This window comes from Megascapheus bottae, unplaced genomic scaffold, assembly GCF_031878675.1.
Source record: "Megascapheus bottae isolate mThoBot1 unplaced genomic scaffold, mThoBot2.hap1 H_3, whole genome shotgun sequence".
In the NCBI taxonomy this organism is placed as follows: Eukaryota; Metazoa; Chordata; class Mammalia; order Rodentia; family Geomyidae; genus Megascapheus; species Megascapheus bottae.
The window spans coordinates 500,363-519,666 of NW_028327860.1; the positions used below are offsets into that span (position 1 = coordinate 500,363).

The 19,304-nt window shown below is 45.1% G+C and overlaps 1 protein-coding gene and 1 long non-coding RNA gene across 2 annotated transcripts in view; one reads left to right on the plus strand and one right to left on the minus strand.

Moving 5' to 3' along the window:
- LOC150038926 (uncharacterized) overlaps window positions 1-4,310 on the minus strand; it is a 99,797-nt gene extending 95,487 nt beyond the window's left edge. Inside the window, exons 1-2 of the long non-coding RNA XR_016534590.1 lie at window positions 4,272-4,310; window positions 3,739-3,855 (exon numbers count right to left, since the gene is read on the minus strand). This is a non-coding gene — a long non-coding RNA (uncharacterized LOC150038926). The remainder of the gene's footprint in view (window positions 1-3,738; window positions 3,856-4,271) is intronic.
- Window positions 2,183-15,015, plus strand: LOC150038929 (mast cell carboxypeptidase A-like). Its single transcript, XM_090328223.1, has 11 exons — window positions 2,183-2,264; window positions 2,355-2,430; window positions 4,974-5,098; window positions 8,298-8,400; window positions 8,510-8,611; window positions 9,506-9,607; window positions 10,518-10,628; window positions 11,424-11,514; window positions 12,437-12,639; window positions 13,484-13,568; window positions 14,497-15,015. Exons 1-11 carry the CDS (start codon window positions 2,197-2,199, stop codon window positions 14,682-14,684), a joined length of 1,254 nt encoding a protein of 417 aa, XP_090184349.1. The 5' UTR covers window positions 2,183-2,196; the 3' UTR covers window positions 14,685-15,015.
- The last annotated feature ends 4,289 nt before the right edge of the window (window positions 15,016-19,304 follow it).

Below are 19,304 nucleotides of genomic sequence, written 5' to 3' on the forward strand. Positions count from 1 at the left end.
CCAGTGAGGGTGGTTCTTGTAGGAGTGAGGGAGACAGGCAAGTATAAGGCTGGGTGGAGGGAAGGCCCATACTGGCAGAGCGTGGAGGCCACGGCAGGGGCTGGCACAACACCACTCTAACCGCTGGGGGTGCTAAGTCGTCCGTGGCATAGTCTCACACCCATGTTTGCAGGCCAGGATGTGGACAGCACACCCAAGTCACCCAGGCTAGAGGAACTGGGCCAACGGAAGAGGCAGAAAGCACTTCGTGACGTGCTCGCCACACACAGCGGGATATTCTCCAGGGTTGGACCTTCGGAAGCTAATGGTGGAAGGTCCTTTGCCAAGTTCAGTTTCTAGAACAGCGTAGTAAGCATTGAAGTTATAATTCGGGAGGGTGTCCTCACTTTAAAAATCACAGAATTAAAAAAATGAATTCACTATTTCCCATACAAACTCAGGAAAAATTGGGTTTCTCAGTGGACATAATGTATTTAAATGTCTATAGTGATGTTCTAATAAAAGAATAAGAAGAAAAAGAAGAACCACTGCAAGTCAATATTTAGAAGCTGTCAAGCCAAGGAATGATGAATTTCATAAACAGGCCACTAGATGGCGGCAGTGCAGCTGTGCAGGTACACTGAGCCATCATCAAAATAATTTAGTAATTCATAATTTACATAGGCAAATAGAGGCCTTTAAGCGTAAAACCTAAAGCCCTGTGAAATTTTCAGCAGTATTGATAGTAACTTAGAAAGCCTCGTGTAATTTGCTGAATTGTCACCCTCATCTCTCAGTTACATTCATACCCCAAACTCAACAGGAATCACCAGTATCTCTAGGAAGGACCCAAAGGCTTTGGGAATGCCTTCTTTTTCCCCTTCCCCAGGCTTGGGATAAGAAGATTTTCAGAGGAATACTGAAAGCCTTAGATTCCAAGATCAGATGAGGAAAAATGGTGTTTCTGTTGTAGGTACAGCTCCTGCCTCCCTCCAACACATGCCTCTAACCCAATACTACCATGCCTAAGTGGAGCAGGGGAAGGGATTCGCCATTCAGTGCCAGATGAAGCTACAGAGGTAGTTCCAGGTCAGCCTGGCCTACATAATGAGAATCTGTCTCAAAAGACTAGATAGCTGGATGGATGGATGGATGGATGGATGGACGGACGGACGGACGGACGGACGGACGGACAGACAGATAGATAGATAGACGGATGGATGGATGGATGGGTGGATGGGTGTTGGGTGGATGGATGAATGGATGAATGGATGGATCCAATTAAATACAGAACCATGACTCTAGGATGTTTCCTATGCAGCCATTTCTATATTTGCCAAAGTCAAGAGATGGTTTTCAAAGGAAAATTCTAAACTAGCTGATTTGAAATGTTCACTTTACCTAGGATCTGGGTAGTCCTGTAACTCTCCAAACACTTTACAAGTTGAGCTGTATTAAAGACTGAAAAATGTTCCCAGACACTTTTGCCCCTAAGTAAACAAGTGGCTTTGATTCAGCTTTCAAAAGCTATCACTCAGCACCCAGACCCAAAGACAATGTCCAATGAATAAATTCTATGGCACCAATGTTTCCTTGCTCCCCACAAGTCCTCTGGGCACTTTAGGAGAAGGGGTGACCTCAAGGGATGGGTAGAAGAAAACATAGGTTCGTCTGCTGTGGGTGCTTCTTTAGAAGAGGTGCAGAATCACAAGTCCACATGGAAAATATGTCAGTGCCTTCTATTGTTACCTACGTTTTGTATATCTGAAATGTCTGGCAACAGAAATGTTTTTACTCTCATGATTACACTCAAGCTTTAAGCACGGTATTGAGGACCAGGCACCAAGGCACCCGAATCCATCTGAGGTTAGCAGTGAAGACATAAAGCCTCTGGGGGGGGGGGGGTCCTTGATACAAGCTTGGTGGCAGAGCCATATTTCAGAACCAACAACTGGATTCCAGTCCAAGCTCCACCATCTCAATCGAGTCATTTGCCAAAACAATTGCTTTCTATCATTTTTCTGCCAATGGAGTGTTTCCGCTGGTCAGAGGAGATAAATGGCAGAGGCCGTTAGAGTTGGAGTTCTTCCTCCCTCCCCGAAAACCCTGGGCGGGAGGAAATGAGCAGTTCTTAAAGATAAAGGCAGAGGCATAAAAGCCCAGGGAATCCCAGTCAAGGGAATGAGGGACAGACCAACGGACGGACAGACAAACATCATGAGGCGCCTCCTGCTCTCGAGTCTGATCGCTGCCTCCCTGGCGGTGGCTCCCGTGCACTTCGACAGGTAAGCGTCACCCTGAAGGCTGGATGCTGAGGGGATGGGGAAGGAGGACAGCTTCCTCGCCTGTGACAGTGCTTGCTTGTCTTCCTGAAGGCACAAGGTATTCCGCGTGAAGCCCCAGGATGGGACCCAAGCGGACGTCATAAAGCACTTGGCCAAGACCAATGAGGTAAAGCACCCACAGGAGTTTATCTTCCCTTCGAGGGTGAGGAGAAACGGCAGGCCTACTGCATAATTCAGCCAGCAGGCAATCCTTCCCTTGTGTTGGTTTGTACAGAAATCCCTCTTGATTTTCCTCCCCAGAGCTTTGCAGATGATAACTTCTTGGTAAAATGATAAATTATGGGATTGCTTGTGACACTTTTACCAACCAGAGACTCCCTGTCCTTCTTATGGTCCTTCTCTGTGTCCTCCCGGCTCCTAGGCCAGTTGACTCTAGAGGGTATAATAGTCGTGAGGGGGTGAATTTTGGGGACAGTACGTTGTGACCCCTCTGAGAGTAGGTACACTGTCAGAGGGACTTCCTTTAAACACGACAGGCCGGCAGGGCCATCAGACACGGGCCGTACTGCTCATATACACAGCTGCCCTGTGCCAGCCACGTCCCCTGCGCCATGCCAAAGACTCCAACAGACTGGACACACCACGGTCACCGTGTAACCACGGAAAACACACCAAAGCTGGAAGACGGTCAACTGAATGCCCCGCAGACCGCCTACGTCAGATCTGAACCCCAGAACTAAATCTGGGCTTCATCCCTGGCCCCACACGAAATCAATCAGTAGTTCTCGGTTCCCACGTCCACGTCCACCTCTCCACTCCACAGCCTCCACCAACACCCCACATCCCCTCCTAGACAGCAGTGGTCCCTCAACTTGTAGTCAGAGTCCTCTCTGTCTGTCTCTGTCTCTGTCTCTCTGTCTCTGTCTGTCTCTGTGTGTCTGACTCTCTCTGTGTCTGTCTCTGTCTCTGTCTCTGTCTGTCTCTGTCTCTCTTTGTCTCTGTCTCTCTCTGTGTGCCTGTCTCTCTGTGTGTCTGACTCTGTCTCTGTCTGTCTCGGTCTCTATCTCTTTGTCTCTGTCTCTCTGTCTCTGTCTGTGTGTCTGTCTGTCTGTCTGTCTCTCTCTCTCTCTCTCTCTCTCTCTATCTCTATCTCTCTATCTCTATCTCTATCTCTATCTCTATCTCTCTCAAGCCACAGGCTTAATTTCTAATCCAGCTCACCAGCTCACCAGCCTTAGGCAAGTGTTAGAGCAGCACATGGTCTTGGAAGCTGGCAGTCAGCTATATTCCTAAGGTTCTTAGGAAAACTCTGTCTATCACTCAGAAGCCAGCGTGCCCGTGGGCACCGTGGCAGAAGCATGTCTGTGTTTCCTGTTGATGTCAGCATGAATTTGCACCCTGGACCTCCTCGGCTCCTGCTCCTTTGCTCTCTTTCTTCCCTTCTACACAACACAAGCACCAGAGCATCCCCCACCTTGCTCCTGCGCTCTTCTTCATCTGGTGAAGGCTTGGCGGTGCCTGCGTGTTTCCCGCTGGAATTCTTTGTGTATCCGTCTGTCCGCTCGCTCCGCCCAGTTTCTTCCATTTCTTCCTGAAACGTCAGCATTGTTCGCACATTGGAAAGGACCCTAAGTGGCTCAGGCTCCCACACCAAAATCTCCCTTTTGCAAGGTGCTTATTCAATGCGTCACCTCTGGGCCTGGCACTTAATAACCACACAGAAAAGTTTTCTGGATGTAATGTGCTGATTCCACACAATCTTGCAGAAAAACTGCTGTTTTGATGTGACGGCTTGCCCGAATTGCCTTTAAATCTCCCTGCAGCTCTCATGTATCCAATTCATGCTGTAACTTTTGGATCAAAGAAGCAGACATATTGGCTGCTGTACTGCAGCCTCCTGTGTCTCATAATGGGCTGGGCAGCAGCCACAGCGGGACCCGCCTCGGGGTCACAGTCCTGGCGTGAGGGGTGGACACAACAGATGGAGGAGTATCAAAGTTGATTTACCTGGAAGCTGGCTTTCTGGCCTCAACCACCACATTCAGAAATTCTCAGCTGTGGGGAGAGAGAGGAAGACATCAGTCAGTACTTACTGAATTCCTGTGTGTCGTGGGACTTTTACACATTTCACAGTCTTCCAAATACTCTTCGGGAGCCCTGTTAGCTCCAGTTGTCAAGACAGAGAAGTTAGAGTTCTGTGACTTGTCCAGAGACGTATGGCTTACAAAAAAAATAAAATAGTCAGAATTGAGAGACCGTGCTTGGCTTTATGAGACAAGGAGGCACATATTTAATTTAAAAAATGCCCATGCGATAACAGATAAGATGGTCAAATCAAGCAAGACATAATTCTATTCAACTCTACCATGGCAGGAGCAAAGAGATTTTCCAAAAGAGCTCTCCAGACCTTTTTGTTTTGTTTTGTTTTGGTTTGGTTTGGTTTTTTTTTTTCTCCAGACCTTTTTATACTGCTCAACATGATGTCCTAACACAGTGCTCAGGATGAATGACTTTCTAATATTCAACAGTTCTTTAAGTACATGGGCAAGAAAAAAAACAATCTCTTAACTTATAGAACAGAAGGGAATCTGTCTTAGTTGCACCAAGCCCCACATTTCTTTCGGGATGCATAACTCCCATTGGTTTCATAACAACTATGAGTTTGGTAAGCAAACTTAGCCATGACTAACGGCAACCCCATCTCCACAGCTGGATTTCTGGTACCCAGACGCAGCACACCACGTGACTGCGAACATGACAGTGGACTTCCATGTCAGCGAGAAGGAGTCTCCCTCCATCCAGGCTGCCTTGGACCGGAGTAAGATGCACTATGAGTAAGTCCTCTGCACATGGAGTCTCCATGTGCTCTCACATACCCTCTAAGCTGCAAGAATGACAATGCACTCCGGGTACCCTCTCAGCCAGCTCTTGCAGGGCCCAGAACCCACGGCAGCCAGCAGGGATCCCATCACCCCCACCCACGGGAAACCAGCCCCGCGTTCTCCCGAGGCCCTGGGGAAGATCATCTCCACATCCTTATGTCACATTGCTCCTCACCCATCTCTAAAGGAGTAGAGATGTGGCCACAGAAAACACGTAGCAAATAAGCAGTGCTTTACAGAGAGGTGACATTTTTTTTCAAAGCAGTGGAGTGAGGTTTGAATGGAAAAAGAGATGATGTCAAATAGCTAAAGGTTTATGAATGCGGAAAGTAAAATGCACCAAGCAGTGACGGTAGTCTGAGCCCTCCAGTCACAATAGAGAAAGGAGACTATCAAGGAGGGCCTCAACTCAGAGCACAACTCTAGAAGCAACCAACTCTACAGAGCATCCCACCCATCCCACCCAAAAGGAAAGCTGCGCTCTGCTCACTTCGTGTAGACCTTGTCCTGAACAGCACTGGGCGCCCTCTTAATATACACAGGAAGTGTGGCTCCTGCCGTGAGTGCAGCGAGTGGGGGGCGAGGAGGGCTGAGAGGAGATCACGGAAAGACACCAGGACAGGTGGCTCGCATCTTTTCTTAGACAACTCTGTGGTCTCCGGTCATCCATTGTAGCCTCTCCTGTCCCAACACAACTCTGTGGCAACCAGACATCTACACCAGTTCCTCACAGACTGCGCTTCTCGTTTTATCTGAAGCTGGGATCGTCTCTGCTCCCTCCATCAAGAAGCAAAGCGTTCAACCTCCTACAAAAATTAGTTTTATCTAATTAAGACATGATTTCCTGAAATTGGCCCAAATTAGCTACAGTTGTGGGAGAGCCACATAATTAGTTGCCTTCCTCAAAAAATATAAATATGTAAAGTGATCTGTGCAGACAAGAACTATTTAAAATCTTGTCTCCAAATACTAATTATATGGATAATTTTATTTGCATATTAATTCCATGAGTTCTTGGCATCAGATAGTAACAGAAGAGGGTTCTAAGAACAGAAACATCTGCTTGGACCCCGGCACCCGGCTGAACAAGACCACGTAAAGGGGCTGTTTAACACATGATGTACTTAGAGGACAAACCCCTCTCTCCCCTCCCCCATGTGTGTATGAGCCACCAATTAGCTTAAAGCCCCTGTGTATGACATTATTTTTAATTTCTGAAAAAACTAAAATACTAAGCCAGACTTGATTTTGAGGTAGCAGGCTTCCTTCCTTTTTAGTATACTTCTACATTAAAAAAAAAAGCCAAGTCTAAGATATAATGTGTATATACTAGCAAACCCAAATGGGCAGAGGAACAAATGTTCAGTAGAAAGCAGATTTGTTGGCTTGAGCCCCCGTGGGTGGGAACCATGTTTTAGTTAGATTTAGCAGTGTTTAGATTTAGCAGTTTTTTTAGATTTAGTCAGTCTTTACCCTAGTCTTCTATTTGATCAAAAGTTAAAATGAGAAAATAAGGAGCTGTTCATGAAAAGGCAGAGGCAGGAACCTCACAGTAAGGCTAAGGGTAGACTTAGTATTTCATGGCAGTATTGCTTCGTGTCAAGGGCAGTGTGCTGGCCAACCAATGTTTGACTGCCCTTAACTCTGAACTCAAGACTGACACAGACCCCGCCGTGTACTCCACATTCTCTCTTGAGAATTCAGCCCCCCACCCCCACACTGTGAATGGGGAGACCTGTCTTCCTTCATTAAGTATGAGGGTAACTCACTTGTGGTATCTACTTATATAACCAATTATTGTTGTCCACAATGGTGAGGCTACATTGAAGTCCATCATGAGACTCCTTGACCTGTTAAATATTATGGTATCTCAGGGGGAGATACGCGAGCACCCTCGCTTCTTTTACATACAGTGGTGAAAATTGTGTTGAACCCAGAAGGAATGCATTGGTTGTTGGGGAAGGGCTTAGTGAAAGCCAGCTCGGGGCTGTCACCGACAGGTGGTGGCAGATGACAGAGGAAGGGAGGAAGGACTTCCTAGATTGGAGGATGTCACCAATGCAGGGAGACGTGGTCCCTGGAGACAGAGCCACACAGCCCAACAAACTTGAGTAGCCTTCATAAGCCTTCAGAATTCTCTTACAGCAAAGAAAATCCCTATTTATAGCGATCCTTCTTCATCCAAAGGGAAACTGCATTTAGCAGCTGTTTTCCAGCACAGATAACTGTGCTGGATATTTAAAATATTTCAGCGAAACTATTTGAAGGGGAAGACTGAAGTTGTATGCATCGACCATTTTGATATGTGAGTTCATCGCGTTTCCCACCTATTCTATGTAAATCAAGGGTCACCTGCCTTGGGCAATGGCATTCGCTTGTGCTTTCCTTTACTTAGCAGTGAGCCCGAATGCAGAACGAAGCTGTTCCCAGGAGGCCTCACGTTCCTATCCATTTCAGCCCCATTGCACCCAGGGTGGTGGGTCAGGTCCTACGGGGATAAGGGACAAAACCAAAGTGCACCCCCCAAAGGAGCATAGCAAGTGTTTCAGAGCAACGCAGTTCCCCGCTTCCTCATTAGACAAGTAACTACAGAGCCAGAGAACCTGTCAATCATTGCCTGTGCTGTATGTAAATGTGTGTGTGTGTGTGTGTGTGTGTGTGTGCGTGAGTGTGCACACTTTGAAGAAGGATGGGGAATACTATAAGAGCATAAGATGAGCCATGCATGACGTTTAAAATGCTTTGTAGCCATTAAAAAGGTAAAAAGCTTTAGGGAAAAGTAAGGGTCACGATACATTTTATGAAACTGAATGTGTGATAGTGTGTACCACTCTATATTAATTCTTCAAAACCCAGTTGTATGTGCACACGTACAGCAATCTCTGTTTTTGGACCAGCCTGGTTCTAGCAGCTAGATACTTGTCACTAGAGACTGGCACGCTGAACAGCACAGCTCTAGATGAGTGGGGCGATCCGAAGGCAGACCCGTGACACGTTGGAAGGAGATGGCCAGACAAGAAGAATGAGGAAAAAGACTAAGCTTGATTACAGATAGAGAAGAAGGAAGAGAAATGTCTCTGTAAATAAAAGATAACTATATTTTTCCTTCTCGTGACAAAAAAATGTATGCTTATCATTTCCTATCAAACAGAGTCCTGATCCATGATCTACAAGAAGAGATTGGGAAACAGTTTGATGTTAAAGAAGATGGGCTGGGCAGGCACAGTTATGCAAAATACAATAACTGGGACAAGGTACAGGCTAAAACTCCAATTACTCAAAAAAAAAGTAACTCAGCATTTGTTACTCCCCCGTTTTGCTTTCTTTCTTCTAACTCCTCAAAATGGGTTTTGCTCTTACAAGATTGTAGCCTGGACTGAAAAAATGGTGAAAAAACATCCTGAACTAGTGTCACGGATTAAAATCGGATCCACCGCAGAAGACAATCCACTCTACGTTCTCAAGGTAAAACACAAGATGAACCCTGGTGACCGTTATTTCTTTTTCAGAACAAATGTAAAAGTTGTTGGACTGCCGAGCTAGGGAGATGAGGTGAGTCTGCACTCTAGATATCAACTGGGGAAGAGAAGCACAGGAGGTCTGGGTGGAATCAAGGAAGAGAAGACATTCGCCAGAGATGGTGCCGCAGGCCAAGCCAGGCAGCTCCCCCACCTTTCCACAGCCTTAGAACACGCACACGGCACCTTTGAGGTGCACTCCTCTCCCTCTCACGGAAATTCAGGAGAACAGATGACGAGGGTCATGCACACATGCCACCCCCAAAACACTCTGTGAGGCATCTCAATGCAGCCCTGGCGGGAATTCCTTCTGCAGCACAGCTGGTGAGTGGTCAGCTGCTGATGGATTCTTCCACATGTGAAGGCAGTTTTCCAGGAGTAGGAAAAGCCACCCTTGCAAAACTCGCTCACCGTCTTTGATCATCTCCCCCGGCCCCCAACAAATGCAGACTCTTCAAGATAACCGCCCAGCAGTTATCTGGCTGTTTGTCCTCTTCTGTGCACATAGCACAAACTCTACCCAGTTTAGGAAAACAGAAAAACCAAAGGGAACAGAGTAAACCCCATGATCCATCTTTCTGAACACAGGAAGCTAGCAATGGAATAGAAACTCAGAACACGATGCTCTTAAAAACTCCACAAGAAGCTCTGACCCAGCAAACACTTTTTCAGAAAAAAAAATATATATAAGGTAGCAGATCACAAATCAGGTCCATATACCACTTGTGAAAATGCGGTTAGACGGGGGAAGAAGTTTGTGCAGACTATGGAGGAGTTCTTGCACAATGAGGGGTCGATGCATAAAGGCCTGAAAATAATCCTCGTCTTTATTTTTAAGTAGATTGGGAAAGAAAACGAAAGGAGAAAAGCCATTTTTATGGACTGTGGCATTCACGCTCGAGAGTGGATCTCCCCTGCTTTCTGCCAGTGGTTTGTCTATCAGGTGAGTGAGCCAGAACTCAGAACACCGATCCGATTGCCCAGCCTCCAGGACATTCTGGCTGAGAGGAGCGGCCTGGCCGTGGGAGCTCCTGTGTGCTACTGCAGGCCAGGAAACACTGAGCCAGACTTACCACCGCAGCCACACCCGCAGCTGACCTCACCTTCAAAATATTCCTTGGGGAAAAATATTATATATGTGCACACACACACACACACACACACACACACACACACACACAATCACACAATCACACACACGCACACCATTCCCTGGTTGAAAGTGTGGCTCTGTGATAGAATTTATGATTCCGTGAGCAGGAGACCTTGACTTTAAACAGAAAGGAGGGAAAGAAAGGATAGGGAGAGGGAAGAGGAGGAAGAGAAAGAGAAAGGAAAAGGAAGGAAAGAGAAGGCAAAGAAAAATGGAAATCAATGCTTTAATCTTATTTATAAGCCCTCTCAACATTTCCACATTCCTGTGCATATCCACAACTTACACGCATGGAAAGAAGTGAGAGAAAGAACCTTTCTGAGGTAAATTGTACTTTGAATTCTCCACTTGGCCTCTCTTCTTCCTGTGAAACGTGTCTTGCATGCTACACTGGAAACACTTGGAGTCTGCATGATTAAAGCAATTCTTTAAAGGCTTTGTTTCGATTCATGTCATTAGTCTAAATAAAAAGGAACTTTCCTTATCATCTGGAGTTGTATCAGTTGCATATTATACTTCTTCCTTGAACTCTATATTTATAGTCTATTCTTGTGTAGTTTAGAGGGAAATAACATTGGAAATCCTTCAACCTTGGGCAAATAATTCAAGAAAAATGGTCATGATTCTTATCAAAACCAAAATCTTCTCATGTGGTAGCTAAATTTTACAGTTAGCTGCACTTTTTTTCTTACTCCTGCAGGCAACGAAAAGTTATGGCAAAAACAAAATTATGACCAAACTCCTGGACCGAATGAACTTTTACGTCCTACCTGTGTTCAACGTAGATGGATATATTTGGTCATGGACACAGGTACTGTTAAAATGGCATGTTATTTATTAGCTTTAAGGTATACTAATTATAATGTACTGTGTGTAAGAATTGGATAACTAGTTGATTTCAGTACCAAAAACTATAAGTTTCTATTTAAGACACAGTCAACTAAATTTTCTGGCTTCAGTCAACTAAATTTTCTGGTTTCATTGGAAAAGCATGACACATTTGCTGCTGAAGATAGTGACCTAGACAATAAGTAAAGGAAATATATGATTCTGTGCTATGACAAAATCATATTCCAGCTAAAAATAAATCACTCAAAAACTTTTATGAACACACTTGTCTTAAAGGGACAGTCATTTTATTTCACCCATATCGAACAGGATAGAGGTATAATTGTTTTGTCAAAAAAGAGACACCAGGTATCTGTCTTGAGTTGTATTACCCTACTGTTGTGAAGATAAAAAAAACCATTCATATCTAACGGTCAGTCAGATACTGCCACATCAAACTGTATCTTCAGCCATCCCATGATGACCTGTATATGACCCAAATATAAAAACAGAAAATAATACGATAAAGTTACCACTCAGATTATTATTCATTTTCCAGCACTAGGAGCTAATCAAGATTTTTAAGAACTTAATTGATTTCACCAAGGCCTAAGATGATTTAGAATCATGCATCTGAAAAGATAACCCATGGCAGGAAACAGTGTTTGCTCTCTGGCAAGCAGACTCTCGGACTAGGTAGATTTCTGCAGGGAATCTGAGACAAAGGAGACACCAGAAGCGCGTTACCATTGCCTGCCTCTGCCCCTCAACCCTGCAGAACCGCCTGTGGAGGAAAAACCGCTCCAGGCACCAGAACTCCACCTGCATTGGCACCGACCTCAACCGGAACTTCGATGCCTCCTGGAGCTGTGAGTCTTAGACAAAACACCGAGCATCATCGAGATGCTGCTGAATTTCAGGGAACCACCCGGGTCTGTAAAGCGTAGGCACTCCCAGATGGGAGGGCCAATTGTCTCACCTAGGATGGAGGTGGGAACCACTTCTACCCCAGAGGGCTCAGGTAGACTCTTCTCTCTGGGAGGAGTGGGGAGAAGATGCTGTTTATGAAGCTCTCTCTTGCTCGCCCATGTCTAGCTTGCTAAGGGGAGGATGGGGGAAGGCTCCGTCGAAATGTACCAAAGCTTTTTAGAAAATCTGAGGAGAGACCAAAGCTTCTTGCCCTTGATGTGCAGATAAACCTGATCATTAGCAGTGGTCAAAACCATCGTGTAAGTCATTCTTCAGATACTTATTACAAAGAACCACTGGTGGGATAGCAGGAAAAAGTGGAAAATAAGCCCGGCACAGTGGCTCACACCTATAAGCCTAGCTACTCATGAGGCTTAGAGCCGAGGAATTCAAAGCAACCATGGGCAGGAAAGTTCATAACATTCTTATCTCCAGTAAACCACTCAGAAAAAGCCAGATGTAGAGCTGTGACTCAAGTGGTGGAGCACTAGCCTTGAGCACAAAGAGGCTCAGAGACAGTGCCCAGGCCCTGAGTTCAGGCCCCAGAATAAGGAAGAAGGAAAGGAGGGAGGGATGGAGGGAGGGAGGGGAAAAAAAAGCGCAAAGACAGTCAATCATGGGTGCATGTGTGTGTACATGTACGAGTGCGTATGTGCATGCACATGTATGTATGCACGCACACGTGTGTGACAGAGCTATGAAGGCAGCATCCTGAGAACACGTCCCAGGCCTCATTTTCACTGTTTGGAGAACACACATGAGAAGAGCCGGGCTATGCAGGTCAACACCAGGCTATAATCTCATCGGCGCCTCTCTCTGCAGCTTCCCCAAGCCGGGACAACCCATGTAAGGAAACCTACCCAGGCCCTGCCCCAGAGTCTGAGAAAGAGACTGCTGCCATGACCAGCTTCATCCGGGCCCACCTGCAGTCCATCAAGGCCTACCTCACCTTCCACTCCTACTCCCAGATGCTCCTTTTCCCCTATGGCCACACCTACAAGCTGCCGCCCAGCTTCCAGGAGCTGGTATGGAGGAAGGGCGCCCATCAGTTCTTCATGAACCTGGCTTATGTGGAGGGAATGTCACATGGTTTTGTATCGGGAAAAGAAATAGTGGGGCTCACCTAGATAATAAGTTCTTTCTAAGAAGAAAGAAAGAAAGAAAGAAAGAAAGAAAGAAAGAAAGAAAGAAAGAAAGAAAGAAAGAAAGAAAGGAAGGAAGGAAGGAAGGAAGGAAGGAAGGAAAGAAAGGAAGGAAGAAAGAAAGATACCAGGAGGCAGGAAATGTCTAGGGCATGCTGAGTAGAATTCTACTATCTCCCAGCCTTAGTATTTTCTGTAGGCCACACTGTATACCCACAGACAGAGCCCAATGAAACAGAAGGCCATTGATGGACCAGCCCCAGGCACCAGAGCTAAGGGATTCACTGTACTTTTATTCTCCTGATCAATTTGGAAATGGTATTAATTCTTTTGCCCCACTCACCTTCCCTGCCCTTCACAGGCCCCAGGCCCCAGCACAGTGCCAACTATTAGAGAGGAGGGAATGAGGATGTGGGGGGTGAGGGGAGGAGAAAGTGGGGATATGGATATGAGGGAGACAGATATCTGAAGCCAAAAAATACCTGAAAGAAAAGAGAGCTATGCAGATGGGGAGAGGGGAGAGGACACGGCAGCGGTATGGCTGAATGCCATCATTATGCACCTGGAAGTCTCTATGACCATAATACATCCTACTGAAAATGTTTCTCCCTCAACCACTTATCGTGCTTTGATTTTCAAATGCCAAGCAACCTGTATGACTGGCTCCTAACCCCCATAACCATTAATGATGGTTGCAATCCCACTCTTGTTTTTTCTTCCTCTGCAGGACAAAGTCGCGAAGATTGGTACTGATGTGCTGTCAAGTCGCTATGAAACCCACTACATTTATGGCCCCATAGCATCCACCATTTGTAAGTCCTTCCTGCCAACCCCTTTCTATTACTACTCTTAAGAAAGATATCTGAGGGGAGATCTAGAATCATTGGCCCGGACTCCAGTTTACGCAGGAGACTGTGAATTATGTGTGAACCTAGGCTCCAGGTTCCATCTGAGTTTCAGGTGGGGAGGGGGAGATAAGAATTTTCTAGACCATTTATAATGAAGCAAAGATATATCTGTCAAGACTGACTTGCAGTTTAATCTTTTCCCTGATACAGAGTGTACGTAAGAGCCCATACAAAATGGAATCCAATTTAAAGTAAGATAGTTAGCTATTGTGCACTTCCCCCTCAAAAAAAATTCTTGTTAGTTTCATTACATAAGGCAATATATATATATGTGCATTTATAGTACGAATGCACACACACACACATAAACACATACACACATATACGTATATATGTATGTCTAGGCTGTATGTTTATACTTTTCATCTTTCTGCCAGTTAGTTACATCTTTAGTAGAATTTCATTTTTAAAAAACCACCATAGAGAGTTCAGAATAGAGGACAAAATCTGAAAGCTAAAATAACTTCCTTGACCATTTAAGTATAGGAAATTTGGTACCAGCTATGTGACTATCTATGCAAAGAGAAAGATGGCAGCTTTGCATAGCTCTTGTGGAGAGTATCCTTGATAATTTCCAGAAATCAGTGAGTCCTCAGGAACTGTTCGCATGTATACCCAGCTTAGTATACATGTGAGGTACTGCATGCAGCATGTGTTTTAAATGCATGGTGAGTCACAAATCTATAACTGTTTTGCAGAAGGTACCATTCAGACTACACTTAACTGTATGCATAATTATTTTTTAATTGCTAGGTTTATACCAGCAATTTCCATTTCAAGAAAAGTGTTAGCATTTGATGTTAATTAAATATCTACGGCTTATGTTTTGCAGACCCAACATCAGGTTCCTCTCTAGACTGGGCTTACGAGCTGGGCATCAAATACACATTTGCCTTTGAGCTTCGTGACAGAGGCAGGTTTGGTTTTCTTCTTCCGGAATCCCAGATAAAACCAACCTGCAAAGAGACCATGCTTGCTGTCAAGGTTATTGCCGAGTATATCCTCAGGAATGCATGCTAAGAAATCCCTCTCAGCCAGGAGTCCGCCGGTTATCCCTTGGCCGCGGCTCTCACCAGAGAGGCGACATCGGTCTGTTCCTAGGTGGACCTTGTCCCCCTGACATCAGTCCTGCGTCTTCTCCTGCTCATCAAGAGCTGGCTTGTTTCTCTTTGCTTCTCTATATGTCCAGCGGCACCTTAACAAAGCCGCTTCAGCCAAACCGTGGATGGAGTTGGAGGCCAGCAGAAAGCACGGCTCTAAGCACAGGACAGTGGTGTAGAGCTGACCTTCTCTTGAAGTTGGCTGTTCTTTTTTGTTTTTCCCCCCACCATGTGGCTTCATCTTTTCATGGACCAGCATAATAAAAAAATGAATAAAATGCATTGAAATATTTCACAAATGTGGCTTCTTCTTTTGCTGAACGCTATTCTCTGTGCGTCTCTGTGTTCATTAATAATCAGAATGAATGCTTCTGGTTCCGCGGATAGTAGGAGAGAATGTCTTGAATTTTTCAGAAACTCAGTTTGCCTAGGTATTTGTCTTCTGGTAGATGTTTTCAGAATAGTAAAAGAGGAGAGAAGGGAGGAAGGGAGAGGGAGCAGGAGGGAAGGGGGAAGGAAAGTAGGAAGGGAGGGCGGAAGGAAGGGAGGGACCATTCTTCATTGAGCCACGGTTGATGGCATGCCCTTCCTTACCACCTCTAATCCCACTACTGCCACCAGGAAGGAATGGATGGCAGAGCAGCTGGTACGTCCCGGGTGGATGCCCCTCGGCGGACACTGTTCACTTATACACCACCACAGGACCAGAAATTGGGGGGTCTGAATGGATCTGCTCACACCACTCCCAAGTCACATCCAGCACTTGGCCATCGTCCTCAACCACCCTGCCACCCCCACTGCCGCCCCCCTGCCCGGCTTCTTGTCAGCGCCTGAGGCGACAGATGCTTCACCAACGTGATCCATGGATGTCCACTCCGTTTATAGCTGGGACAAAGGACTCTTGTCTCAAAGGGAGCTGGCCAGGAGACCATTCCTGCACACAAATCACTGCTCAGGCATGAGGTCCCCTGCCTGGGGACGACGTGGGGAGCCAAAGTGGGCTGGGAAGATGCTCAGATGCCCGGCACACAGTTTCCAGTGAACTGTGATGATCCTGGGTTCCAAACCCCGGGAACCTTAACCAAATCTAAAACCAAGCCTAATTCTCAGTGATCCCTTCGCGTGAATCACAACACTGGAGGCTCGGTTTTCATAGTCACCTGCCTTCCCTTGTTGGTTTGTGCTCATCCTTGTTGATTTCTTCCTTGTCTCTTAATGATATTCAGAAATAAATATTCAATATTAATTTCCTCTTTTCTAGGTATATAGGAAGTATGGAACGGCTAAAGTGCACCAAATCAGGAAAAGGTTGTTGGGTTTTTTTTCTTTTTTTATTCTTTACAAATTGAGACAAACCTGATAATCAATGACAGGATTGTGGCCTTCGTAAGTGACGGCCACCCAATATTACAACAACACAAAGGGAACCAAAATGCGAAAGGTACCAGTGTTGCCTCTTAGGGAAGAAAGAAGACATGGGAGGGATGCCAAGGGCCGAGGGTGGTCCTTTTCTGTGCGTTCAGTGGGCAATGTGCAGAAAATTATGGGTAGAGCCCAAATTAGGGGAAACAACTACAAGAGCCCTTCTGAACTAGAAGGCTTTATTGTGCAAAATCACATTAAAAGCCACATTTTCTAAATAGTGAGACTAATGCAAATACAAAGCAATATTTCAAAGGTTATGCCTCTACGTGGCCTCATCCTTTTTAACACAATTGTATCCCGTGATTAAAAGACCCAGCCATTTTTCCATAATGAGTCATAATAGCATCTTGAAAATTTCTCCAGTGTATAGCTACTGTCAGAATTTTCTCGGGCAAAGCTTTTGGGAGATTCCTTTGCATTTCTCTGTCACAAAATCCATTAAAGCAGGACAGGTACAACGTCGATCTGAAGGTTATAATTTTGTCATAAAAATCTACTCTCACACGAACTTAGCATAAAAGGTCTCCGTCCAGAAAACAGAAATTGAAATGTAGAACTGATTGTGCTCACTTATCTTCAATTACATGCCTTAAGTTCGCTGGCGTCGAGAGAGGTTAAGTAAGCCAGAAAAATGTAAAACAATTTTTGAAATAGGAGAGGGAAATTTGACACTTACGGTTCCAAATGCATTATTATTATTATTGCCATACTGGAGTGTGGTTTAAAAGACTACTCCAGAAACAAAGACAAATCCATATTATCACTTCATATATCAAGTAATTTGCAAGAACTGTGGCTTCGGTTCCTATTAAGGGCCCCCAAATTCTTTTAATCTGCTTTATAAAACTTAAAGTCAAAAGGTAATTTAAATTTTAATGAGGGAAATGGGCAGATGAGAAGGGTTAAGTTTTGAGAACTGCAAGCATACTAGTAATAATAAGTACATGAAAAGTAACATTTTCACAGCTCTGGATAGCTTCAACACTGCCCTCCCACCCCAGGTGGGGCGGAGGCTAGCATTATTCAACTATTATAGGTTATAAAATATAGCTCCCGTGTCTTGCATTCGCGTTGCAAATTGCAAATTACATTTTCACACTTCCAAAACCAAATTCTTTCCTTACACCTAATGGTCCCACGGCGGCCCTTCTCCAGAAGCAGATCCGAAGAGTACCTCATTGGCCATTGGCAAGTTACCAGTTCAAGCCCTTGTGTTCAACCCCTTGTGCTCAAGCCCTGGTAAGATGCATCATCATCGAGACACAGACACAATCAGAGTCTGCCTGGCCCGCTCACCTCCACTGCTCACTGCAGCCACACAGAAGCTGGTCAACCACCCCCAAAGTCTCCTACAATAGGCCTGGAGGGCCCCCCAAAAATCTCCACTGTAATAAGTTCTCAAGGGAGGCCTTGTGCCAGCACTATGGGGAAGCTGCATTTTGAGGACCACTGGGCTGGAGTAATTCCAGAATTTACTTCCTTTTTTTCTGTGATTGTTTTTTTTAATGCACTCCTTATTTTGGCAAAATGATATATTTATCAGTTTTAGATCTAATTTACAGTATAAACAAACCAGGTAATAGGTGCAGCAGAAATAACCATTCCATTCCATTGCTGACCTTCTATAAGAATGGTTGCCAACAAATTAAAAACTAGGTGTCTGAGCCTAGGCACATCTTAAATAGTTTAGCACTACATTAGAAACAGCAAGTACAAGAAAAAAAAATCCCTAATCTGAAACACTGCCGAGCTGATTCTACACATTTTAAAACACTCGGCATTAATTCTTACAACTCATAACTATAGCTTATTATACATTGATTCATTGAATTTTTAAGATGCTTTAGCTTTTATCTTGAATGTCATATTCACAGCCATTTGGGGAACATAAACTGTGTGAGGCATGCCAGGCCCCAAGCCCCCTGAGTTCAGGAAGGGGAATTCAAACCGAGCACTGTGACTGGAACCCACGCATGCACACTCAGTGCACCCACCACTCAGCAGCCTAGCATCGCCCAGCCAGAACCCTGGTCAGAAAGCCCTGGAAGTCAAGTCACATTCAGCAGCCTAGCATCGCCCAGCCAGAACCCGGTCAGAAAGCCCAGGAAGTCACACTCAGCAGCCTAGCATTGCCCAGCCAGAACCCCACCCAGCCAGAACCCGGGTCAGAAAGCCCTGGAAGTCAAGTCACACTCAGCAGCCTAGCATTGCCCAGCCAGAACCCTGCCCAGCCAGAATCCGGGTCAGAAAGCCCTGGAAGCCACACATTTAAAGCTCCAAACCTCTAAAAAGCTATGTAGAGACAAAAGTACAGTCTGCATACGCTAAAAAGAAATCAAGCTATCTATTGGATCAAGAAGTAGACTCAAATAATTAACTAAGTAAATTAGAAACTAAAATGAACCCACGCAGTACTTTCTAAAAGCCCAGGATTGTAAGATGGGGTTTTGCTTCCTCCTCTCCCTTCAAAAATACCTACTGAGAATACAACCAAAATTGTTTCCTAATTCAAACGCATGCGGAAGCTGGAAGAGACAAGAGCCTACAAGAAACACTGGGAGGAGAGACTTTTGGCTGCTCCACTTTTTGTTCTGTTCAAGTTTGTAGCTTTCACATAAACCGGAAATATGAGAGAGACGCATAATTAGTAAACTTGCTTATAGCGAGCATGGAGTTAGAGCTCAGAATATAAATATAAATTAACAAATATTTACTGTTTTCTTAAAGCACACACACACACACACACACACACACACACACACACACACACAATCACAGGATCTTTATGGCCACAGTCTATCAAGCGCTTACCCACAGCTGAAAGCAAAGCAATAAAATCCTGTTCCAGGCTGAAACCAGACACACCAAGTCAGAAGTGATGAAGTCATTATCGTTTGCTAGATTAAAAACACTCCGTCTCAGTAACAACTCAGACCCAGTTCAGGGTAACAGCTTCGGTCTATCAGAGTAAATATTTTATGTGCCAAAATATGTTGGTACACAGTCTGTACCAAATTATGTGTTTAATTAGCTGCATGTCATCAGATGCCTTATACTCCGGCCATCTCTTCTCTGTGACATATTTTTTCCTTAGTGATAATGAATAAAAGAATCA